The 11869-nt window shown below is 28.1% G+C and overlaps 1 protein-coding gene across 1 annotated transcript; it reads right to left on the bottom strand.

Moving 5' to 3' along the window:
• Positions 1-10766: 10766 nt before the first annotated feature.
• BDBG_17788 (uncharacterized protein) lies at positions 10767-11099 on the bottom strand (the record flags this gene model as incomplete). Its single annotated transcript, XM_031725435.1, has 1 exon — positions 10767-11099. A coding segment is annotated over one exon (332 nt), but the record flags the coding sequence as incomplete, so codon positions are not given.
• Positions 11100-11869: the final 770 nt, after the last annotated feature.

The following is an 11869-nucleotide window of genomic DNA, read 5'->3' as shown; positions in this document are numbered from 1 at the left end:
CTATGAAATTGATGAGAAAGAATCATTGATTCAGTGTTCTACTCTTAATATTGTTTAAATGATAGCAGAGTTCACTCTGACCATACTTTTTAAGTGTATATTTTCTAATTATTCACATTTATACAGATATATACTGATTATTTATTAGATAATATTAAGATAATAACTTATTACAGCTGTGTTATTCTCACTGTAAAAGATATATAATTAATAATAAACATTGTAAAGACTCTGAAAAGTGAGTATTTTAAGAATGCTGCAGTATGTAATCTTGATTTTTTTTATTTTTATTTTTTCTTTTTTTCTTTTTCTTTTCTTTTTTTTTTCTTTCTCTTTTTTTTTCATTGTGATTTTTTCTTGTTTTTATTTTATTTTTTATTTTTTGTTTTTTTTTATATTTTATATTTTTTTCATAATTAAAATTATATAAATTATAATCTATGTTTAGAAAAGTAATAATATTTAATAATACTCTCTATTGAATTTTCAATAAATGAGTACTATATTATAATATTATGTAAGTGAGAAATGATTTCATAATCTTATTTAATATTATTCTCAATAATGAGATCAGAATGAAATGTAACTAAGAATTTAAACATATTCTTTATCTGAGACTAGATTTTTATTTGAAAAGTAAATCTGAAACCTTTAATATTTGAAATAATATGATTTAAGATCAATATAATGAATATAAATCATGATTAAAAGTAATACTTTTAGACAACATAATAACTGTAAAGTTTGATTCTGGTTTCAGACACAGTCGTATGTAGACTGACTGCCGGAATTATGAATTTCACATTTAATTTCATTTGATCTGATCTCATACATTTCTTGGTGTGAATCCCGCTGAGACTAGTCATTAAAAAAACATGCAAAGTGACTATATATCAGATCTTAAAATGAAATCATGACTTGAAAAAAATGAGAAAGTGATCTCATTTGATCTCATTTAGTCTCATTCTTGGCATAAAGTTACTATTTTTAGACATTTTAAGGTTTTTTTTAGACTATTTTTAATTTTTTAAAAAGTAACACTTTTTGATAACACTCAAATGAGATTTAAAGTCATTTAAAGCAATAAAAATAATTTAAATTGAGAAGTGGAAATCATGATCTTATTTGAAAAATGTGATAAGAGTAGACAGTAAGTCTCACTGAGACAGTATGAGACTACTATCTAATGTTAAAACTGTGTAATGAAATCAGTCGAATTGATAATGAAACTATCAAAAAATCTGATTCTGGTTCCAGACACGGTCACATAGTCAGTCTAGTCACATGATCAGTCTAATAACAGTTATATAAGAATCTTATAAAAAAATAATTGAAGATTAACTGAAACTCTTTGAATTGAAAAATATGAAATGAATCTATGTAATAATTATATAAGAATCTTATAAAAATAATTGAGAGTTAACTGAAACTCTTCTATATAAAAGATGTAACAGACTTTTTTCTCTTTATAATAATAAGGAATTTTTCCTCACTGAGATTTTTTATAGATATGAAGAATTTTTAACAAGTATTACTGCAGTACTGAGCTCTGATAGCTGAATAATTAATACAGTCACTCAGTAGTGTCTTAGCATGAAAAACTAAGGTATGTGAGTTTGAAACCTGTAGAAAATACATTAAATTCAGAACTCAAGCATCTCAGATTTCTAATAAATACAGAGATGTATAAATTACTTTAACAAATCACTCTATGTTTCTGAGATGAGAAGTTATTATTACATGTATTTAATTGTCACTTCTTTATATTTTCTATGTTCTTATTATCTTGACATAATTTTAACATCTGTATTTTCTTCTGTATAATCAACACTTGACCTGTATTTAACATTATACAAGAACTCATTATAAGCTCCGCTTGCATATAAGTATAATGAAAGAATAAGAATAATAATAATAATAATAACTGCAGTACTGAGTCTGATTCTATGAAATCACTCAGTGAAAGACTTCACAGATGAAGTCTTAGAGAGAAGAGAGTATATAAGAAATCTTACTTCTTATAAATTCTTTATCTCTATTTCTATCTCTTATGTAATTAATAGAGTAAGCAGCTCTTAACTACATATAACTATATAGACTGAAGTTTATAACTACTATTTATAACTCAGCTTAAATACTATTATATATTTAATCTCTATATTTATCTTTCTACTGTGAATACTTCTAGTAGCTATCAGTATATATTATGTCAAGCTGTAAGCATCTGAATAATTATCTGCGAGCACTTATTCTTATAATAACAGATAGAGAGTGAGATTAAAAGTATTAAAATATATAGAAACATTTAAGTATTTCTTCTGTATTATATTTATATCTGATTTAGTCAGTGTTGAAATTATCTATGCAGAAGTTTCTGTAAGAATAAGTGCTTGCAGGTGATTATTCAGGTGTTTGCAGCTTGACATGATATGTACTGTTAACTACTAGAAGTATTCATGATAGAAAGATAAAATGTAGAGATTAAATGTATAATAGTATTCAAGCTGAGTTATGAATAGTAGTCACAAACTTCAGTCTATATAGTTATGTATAGTCAAGAGCTGCTAACTCTATTAATTATATAAGAGATAGAAATAGAGATAAAGAATCTGTGAGAAGTAGAATTTCTTACATACTCTTTTCTCTCTAAGACTTTGTCTGCAAAGCCTTTCACTGAGTGATTTTATAGAATCAGACTCAGTACTGAAGTAATACTCACTAAAAACTCTTTACATCTATAAAATATCTCAGTGAGAAAAAATCTCTTATTACTATAAAGAGAAAAGAGTCTGTTACTCAGTTTCTTATTCTGTGAGATTCTTTGTAATCTACAGATCTTTCTCTGACTATTATACAGATTCATCTTGCATCTTTCATAGACTGACTGACAGAACTATAAATTTCATATTTAATTTCATTTCATCTGATCTTATACATTTCTTGATATGAGTCTCATCAGAATCAAGCATTAAAAAAATCTGAAAATAAATTATTTCTGAGAGAAATGAGGTGAAAAATGATCAGATTTAATACAAGAATCATGAAATGAAAGTAATTTCTCAGAATAAACTGTGAAAGATAATCATTCTTTCAAAATCAGAATAAGACTGAGACTGAAAATTAAATTCAGTCTCATTCAGTTCATTCAGTGATTGCTTATATAATCAGAATTTGATAATGATTATTGATAATACTTATGAAATAATTAAATACATTCTTGTACAAGTTTATTCTTTACTTTCTTATAAAAACTACACTTCTCTGATATACTGTGATCAGAGATATTAAACTATCTGATAATTTCATATTGTATAATCATGAGTTTCTTGATTATTTCTTCTTATAATTGTCTTCAGTGATAGTAATAAATATCTCAGCTTGAGTTGAACTTTCACTTTATTCTCATCTCTATTAATGAAATTGTCAGAATATCACACATCATTAGTATAACAGTTGAATATATACTCTTAATAATTTTTCATAACTCTAGAATTGATTTAACACGTAAATTCATCAGATTATCTTGAAGATAGCAGTCAAATTCAGTTTTATAAGTATATAGTTTTGTGGTTCGGAAGAACGTACGACCGTCGAATAATAACGCGGCCGCTTCCGAACTTGCTTACGAATGTAAAGGAGCCATAGCAGCCACTAATTAATTTAGTGTATAATATATAAGAAGCTGGCATACATCTGTAATTATATGCTGACTTAAGCAATCTTTGAATCACATCTGATAGCATGTCTAAAAACTAGTGAGAAGTGCAGACTTCTTCAGAGCATGATAATTCTGTCTACAAAGCAATTTATAGTTTTCATGCCAGTGTGATTCTAGAACATTTTAAAAGATAGTGTATAAAGAGCAGTGAGTGAAAGAGCATCTGATTAATACTGCTTCACTTATTGAGAGGAAAACTTCATATTCAGATGAATGCTACATATGAGATATAAACAGATGAGATGTGAGAAAGAAAATGAGAGTAGTGAACCAGATTCAAAGAAGTTCACTCTCTACTTAAAAGAAGAATAAAAAGAGAGAGTAATTATCATCAGAGTCATACAATGATAACAGAAATCATATAATAATATAGTGATATAATAATATAGTGATATAATAATATAGTGATATAATAATAGACATTATATAATCAATGAGAAATCACTGAAATGAATACTTTCTCTAGTTAATACAAACAACACTCTTCTCTGCTATCTGAACTGAAAGATATGCAGAATCTCTCAGAGAATTTACTTAAAGCAGTAAGAAAAGTAGCTGAAATCACTGAACTGAAATTGAAGCTCTGTATATGTACAAGAATTCTAAATGAGATCAAGGTCTTGTGTATACAGTGACAGGCTGAGACAGAAGTCAAATAACAATTGATATTCACTGTGAATTAAGCATTCACTATGAAGAGCTTCACTGACACAATCATTATCATTAATAAGAATAGAGAAAACCAGGTCTTAGACCTGCAGTGAAAGATTAAATGTTTACATAGATAGATAATTATACTGAATCTGAAGATCTTATCATAATCATTCATGATCTCTTCAGAAGCATACATATTATCAGAAACTGCTGCATAGAATGAGAATCTGAGTATAAGATATATCAAGTTAGAAGATCTGCTGAAGCTATCAAGCTTTAATAGTGACTGAAAAAATGATACTGCAATCATCTGACTAAGTCAGATATGATTATATTATCAGATTGAATATGAACTTACAGACAGATAGTTAATAAAATTTTAATAAGTCTTAACATCTGCTGCATTTCTACACAGAAAAGTGAAGTCATTATAAATAACTGATAAAAAGATGAATCTCACAGATCTGAAGTGATATTCATTCTTATAAATATGAAATAAGTTTTTCAAATGAATCTTGCATAACTTTGAGAAAGTGAATATATAAGACAAGTGTTACAAATACTTCACTGAGTGTAGATAAGTGAGTGATCTTATATCATACTTCACACACTTCAGTTTATACTATCTTGTATTGAATGAAAAGCTTTCAACATCTTTCTATTTACAGATCTTTATTCATAATCTTACACCTGAGTTGAGAGTGGAATGAAAATACTTAATCTCATAATCAGACACAGTGAAAGAAGTATATAATATTCTCATTATACAGAAACAAGTGAGTCAATTATAACAGAAAATACTGCAATTGAGTATATTTCAGTGAAGAACAGATAATTAGACTTCTATAACACAAGCTATATATCTGAATATAATAAATCTAGATCTGAATATCATTGCTAAAGCACTGAATTCTCTGAAAAAGAGATTCTCTAAGTGAAAATCTTAATATTACAAGTATCAAGCTTACTTCAACTGCAGACACTAAAATCAGAATACAAAAGATTACACACAGTATACACAGTTAAGAGAAGTAAGAAAGTTAAAAAACTAGCAGAATCAGTGAGCTTGAAGACACTCACTGATATTCTATGAAAAGTCTTCAAAGTGAAAGAGATGTCTATGTTAGATAACTCTCTGAATTCTGTGAATATCAAGAGAAAGCAGACTTCTGAATAAGATGTGAGTGAGAATAATGAAGCAGACACTCATCTCAATGTCTTGAGACTTAAAATGTTAATGTATAAGAGATACTTGAGTAAGAATTGAGAGATGACTGCAAAAGTGTTAGCAGACACAGAAGCTTCTATATAATATATTGATAATTATATAATCTGAAGACTGAAAGAGATTCACTGAGTGAAGAATTCTCAATATATAAGATTATCTAATAACTGATATTTAATATTACTCACAAGAGTAAGAGTTCTCTTACACTTCAAAGAATGATCTTGCTATATTTGAGTATGAGAGCTGCAGAACATGAAATACAATCTTATTCTCAGACTTAATTAATTTCAAAGGTTCAATCTGCAGATTCAATGATGTACATATTATATACAGTTGACTGATAAGAAGAAAACAGTTCATACAATTCTATTAACTGATATAAGAAGAACATTTCACATCTCTGATATAGAAGAATTAAATCTGCTTACATATTAATAAGTAAAGAGAATGATTTATATGACCTCATTCAAAAGCATTCTGTATGTCATACAGAACCTGAAAGTGAAGAAAACTAAGATAAAGAATATATAAGAGAATAAGTGTATAAAGAAGCTTCTGAAGAAGTATAAAAAGATCTTCTGAACAGATCTTTCACTGAAATTATCACTGAAATGAGAATTTATACATGAGATTGATATGAGGAATGCAAAATCAGTCAATCAGAATACATACTCTCTATCACAAATATATCTTGAAGAACAGAAGTATCAGATCACAGATCTTCTAGAATATAATCTTATACAACTCTTATCAAGCATGTGAGACTTTTCAGTTCTATTCATAAAAAAGACAGATGAGAAGTGATGAATATGTATTGATTATTAAGTACTCAATAAGCTTACAATCAAGAATGAATATTCACTATTATAGATTCAATAACAGTTGAATACAGTTGAAAATATCTGATATCTATCAAAGATTAATCTTCTCTCAGAATACTGACAGATCTGTATAGATAAACTGTCAGTTCTGTGAACTGCATTTAATATACAATGAGAGAAGTTCAAATTTCTGATAATATTATTCAGTTTAACAAATACATCTATCATCTTTTAAATAATGATGAATACAATTCTTTATAAACAGAATGAAATCTCATATCTTATATATCTCAATGACATTCTAGTCTTTTCAAACTTATATAATGAATATCTGAAGCATCTTAATGAAGTACTTACAACTCTGACAGAGTATAAGCTCTATATTAAATCAATAAAGTGTATGTTTGAAACAGAAGAGTTGAAGTTTATAGAATATGTAGTGAGTGATAGCTGTATATATCTCATTCTGAAGAGATTGAATGTTATAGTGAATTAGTCACAGATGAGAAATATATATTATATATAACAGTTTCTTAAGTTAATCTCATATTATCATAGATTTATCAAGGATTTTACATGAATATCTGCATCACTCTCAGATCTCTTAAGAGAAATAGATACAAATCTGTGAAAGAAGAAGTTTTATTCAATTATCTGAAATACTGTGTGTGAAGAGGCTTTTCTCACACTGAGAGAATGTATAATAATATTCTCAGTATTTATTTAATCAGATCATGATAAATCTTTCTATATCAAGACAGATACATTTAAATAAGCTATCAGAGACACTCTTCTACAGATGAGTAAGAACAGCAAGCTGCATCTGATAATGTATAATGATAGAAAACTATCAGACATTGAGCTCAATTACTCAGTACATGAAAAGAAATTGCTAGTGATTAAGCATGCACTGATATTATAAGATAGATATATTAACAATGAGTATATAATAACAGTGATCATGAATTATGAAAGTCTTATCTATCTACAATCAATAACAAAACCTTTCAAATACTTAGTATATTGAATCTCAGAGTTTCAAGTGTACAATCTTCATATTAAATACTGAAAGAGATCAGACACTGTGATATCTGATACAATCAGTCACAGACTCAATTTCATGAGTGAGAGTTCTGTGAATCAGATATAAGAGAAGTTTACATTAAATGTACTGAGAAGATACAAGAAATCAGAATGAGTGAACATAATGATCTCTCACTTAAAGAATGACAAGATATTAGATAATAAGTATCTTATAAAAGTAGTAGAAGAGATGCTTCTGAACTTTAAGCTGAGAAAATTGAAAAATGATGTTATGCTTTACTATGATCTAGAATATACAGAAGCTCTCTATCTAGAACATTTATTTAGACATAACTTGATGACTCACATGCACAAGGAATTCAGTCACTTAGAAAGCTCTGAACTCATGAATATACTTGAATCAAGAGTATACTAATCAAGCATAACTGAGAACATTCAGATGTATACTCACAAGTGTCTGAATTATCAGATTGTGAAAGAATCTAAGAAAGAGTTAAAATATGAGAAAGTATAACATCAGATGAAGTATATAATACAGCTGTTTAAATAATGAGAGATAAATCTCATAGACATATTATCATAAATGTCAAATGAAAATTGATGAATAATTACTGCTATTAATTATGCTACTGACTGATCAGTTATAAAAGCAGTTTCAGAGATAACAGAGAAGATAGTAACAAAGTTTCTACACAATAAGATCTATATCAACTATAAAATGCTGCATGAGATTCTAACTGATAATAGTGCAAATCTTATAGAAGAAGCAGTGAGACATTTTATAAGTCAGTTACAGATAAGATATTATACAACAATGTCATATCACTTACAGATAAATAGAAAAGTGAAATACTTGAATGAAATCTTGAGTAATATGCTGATAAAATATCTAGTGAGCAAGTCTACAAGATTATGAAATGAATATCTCAGTCAGATACTATTAGTCATGCGAATTCAGTAGTATGTAGTCTTCAAGTATTTATCATTCTATCTGTTGTATAGATTGCATCCGCACATCTCAGAGAATACTTCAGAAAAGGTGAGAAAGAAAACAGCAGTTACAGACACAGTAGTAGCAGTTGCAGACACAACAGTCACAGATGCAGAATTAAGATTGAAAGAGATCAGTCATGCACATGTAAAAGCTAATGAGTTACTTCTGAATCAAGCAATTCAATCAAAAAGAATACAAGACTCACTAGTTAAGAAATCAAGTCTCAAGATGAGAATATGAGTTCTCATATATAATGAGAGCTCTGAGAAGTTTCAATCTAGATGATTTAAACTCTATAAAATACTCAAATCACATTCTCTGAGAATATATGCATTGAAAGAATCAGAGAGACAGATCTTACATAATTTAATAAATAATTCATATCTTATGAAGACAAAGATATAAGATCTGAGCAGATTATAATCATCTACAGCACTCTCATCAGTGTTAAAGAAGAAGAGACTTATAATTGAAAAGTCTCACAAAGTAAGAGAAATCATAGATACTTATAAATCAGATAATCTCACTTATTCTGATCTTTTCACAATTATAAGAAAAGAATGAGAAGAAATGAAGAAATCAGATGAATATCACACTTTAATAAGTAATAAGACTGTAGTCAGTTGTATAATAACATGCTACAGATAGTAGACACAACATAGTAAAGAGCAGTCTCAAAGTAGCAGACTTATACATGAATCAGATTATAGAAGAAAAAAGAGATTCAGAGTTGAATTTAACTGTTTACATCAGTTCAATCACAGAGACAACAGAGGATGAATCATCTAAAATATTCACAGATATATGAAATTAAGTCATCTTGATCTCTGAAAATACTCAGAGATCAGATGAGATTAGTTTTAATGAGCTGTTCACTGTAGTAATCTAAGCAGGTGAAGAGAGACAGTATAATATGTGAGACAGAATTACAAAAAGATAGAAGCTGCTGAATCTAGTCACTGAATACTGTATTATATAGAAATTATATAAGAGTAGTGACTAGCAGACAAAGAAAAAGTGTAAGAAAAGAAAAGAAATAATTAATTAATTATCAACTGTAAGAGTTGTCTGTAAAAGATAAATATTATTATATACATCTCATTCATTTTCATACATCATATGTTTAATCTATTTCTAACATCATATCACTTGAAAAACACTAAAAAATAAAGAAAATCTCAAAACTCAAGATCTGTAAGAGATTTGAGAGCTGTAAGTCACTCTTATAATAATACTGTGCATGTCTTCAATTTCTCTACTACTCTGTGTATAACATTAATATCATTTATTACAAGATTGACTGGAATGTCAATATAGAAATACATACACATATGTGTAGAAAAATTGAAGAAGAGCATAGAATCTGCAGAATCAGAAGTTAGAGCAGAGAAGACAGAGACAGAAGAAATAGAAGAAGAAGAAGATACAGAATCAGATAAATAACAGCAGAAGTTATCTGAGACTGAATACTTATAATCTGATATGCACACAATCTTCTCTGTAGAGAAGGAAGAGAAAGTGATAGAAGAAGCTTAAAGATGAAAGAGAGTAGTCTCAGCAGTGTTATCATCTTTGATTAGAATAATCTCTGACACTGAAGTAACTAAGAATCATTATTAGTATATAAAAATTGCAAAATCAGAGATGAGAATAGTTACTGAATGAACATCTACTGATCTTAGAGTTGTATATATAATTACAACACATACAAGACTTCTCAGAAAGAGAGAGAGAGATACAGAGAAATGCAGAAAGTAGAATATAGTATACAAATGACTCATTTTCATAACAACATTTCAGATAAGATGTATGAGTTTTATATCTGTAAGTGTAAAAGAGTATGATATTCATATTTCTATTTCTGAAAACACAGATATTCTTCATCTGTATTATAAAGTCAGATGACAAATATCAGAGAATAGACTGATATAGATTAATTATTTTAAAGATATTAGTTAGAGCAGATGTATCTGTAATATTAAATTTAATAATTATAAAAAGTTTCTTAATATCTGTGAATATCATAACTTTGTGTATAATAAAACTTATAACTATTTTCTCTAAGAACAGAAAAATCAGCATCAGAAAGAAAAGATGAAAAAGAAAAAGACTTATAATTGTAACACTGTTGAAAGAGAGAGTGATTCTCTGATATAAATGAATAATTATCTCATTATAAATATTTAAAATGAATATAATAATTAGTGTTTATAACTGAGCTTCAGATAGTTATGTTATATACAGTCTTTATACAATAAATTGTTCTAGAAGTTGATAAGAAGAGTGAGAGTATATATACTAAGAAACATGATTTATTAAGTCTACATAACATCTTCTTGAAATGGGGAGAGCTGATAACAAAAGCAGAGACAGCAGAATCAGAGAGAGCAGAAGTAGCAGAAGTAGAAGTCACAGAAATAAAGATAGCAGAAGTGGGAGAATCAGACACAGAGATAGATGTAGAAGATTGAGAAGAAGCAGCAGAGAAAGAAACAGAGAAGACAGAGAGAGATATGAGAGATCTGACTATATATAACATAAGCAATTTCTTCATTATCATGTTCTTCAAGTTCTTAATCAATGATTCAATATTGAGTTCACTATCATCAGTGAATGCAGATCTGTCAACATGTGAAGATTCTATATAAATAAAAACAAACATATCAGTATCTGTATTCATGTAAAATTGTGTCAGAAAACACAATCAGAAACTCACTGAGAAGAAAAACAGTCAAGAGTGTATGAGAAGATGAAGAAGATGTATCATTTATAATAATACATTCTGACAATTGTTAGAAGATAAACAAGTTCTGATTATATATGTTTCACAATATGTTACACTTACTGCTAATGAACTGTCTGATATGAGCACTATGATAACACTTGTTATGAGAATGAGAGATCATTACCAGAAACATGTATAATATAATAGATAAACAAATAGAAGATATTGAACAGAAGAAGAAGCAGTAATCTTGAATGAGATAATAATGACATTTAATGATAATGATGATGAAGAAGATGATTGAAGAATGAGAAAAGTTAGTGAATGAGTGATGTAATATAGTGAAAGTTTCTTTATAAGAGTGTATATGAGATGCTAGCTGAATCAGAAATAGGTTACATGATCATGAACACTAGTGGCACACTAATCTGCATGAAGCTAGAGTGAACATCATAATCACATGAGCATGACTGAATCTGATGAGAGAGAATATGATTCAGAAGAATGTATAACTGTTGAATAATAACACAGCCACTTCTGAACTTGCTTATGAATGTAAAGAAGTCATAGCGGCCATTAATTAATTTAGTGTATAATATATAAGAAGCCAGCGTACGCCTGTAATTATACACTGACTCAAGCAATCTTTGAATCACAGTTTTATCTGATTTTCAGTTGTAATCAA

Source organism: Blastomyces gilchristii (assembly GCF_000003855.2).
Source record: "Blastomyces gilchristii SLH14081 genomic scaffold supercont1.25, whole genome shotgun sequence".
In the NCBI taxonomy this organism is placed as follows: domain Eukaryota; kingdom Fungi; phylum Ascomycota; class Eurotiomycetes; order Onygenales; family Ajellomycetaceae; genus Blastomyces; species Blastomyces gilchristii.
This window is presented reverse-complemented; position numbering and strand designations above follow the sequence as displayed.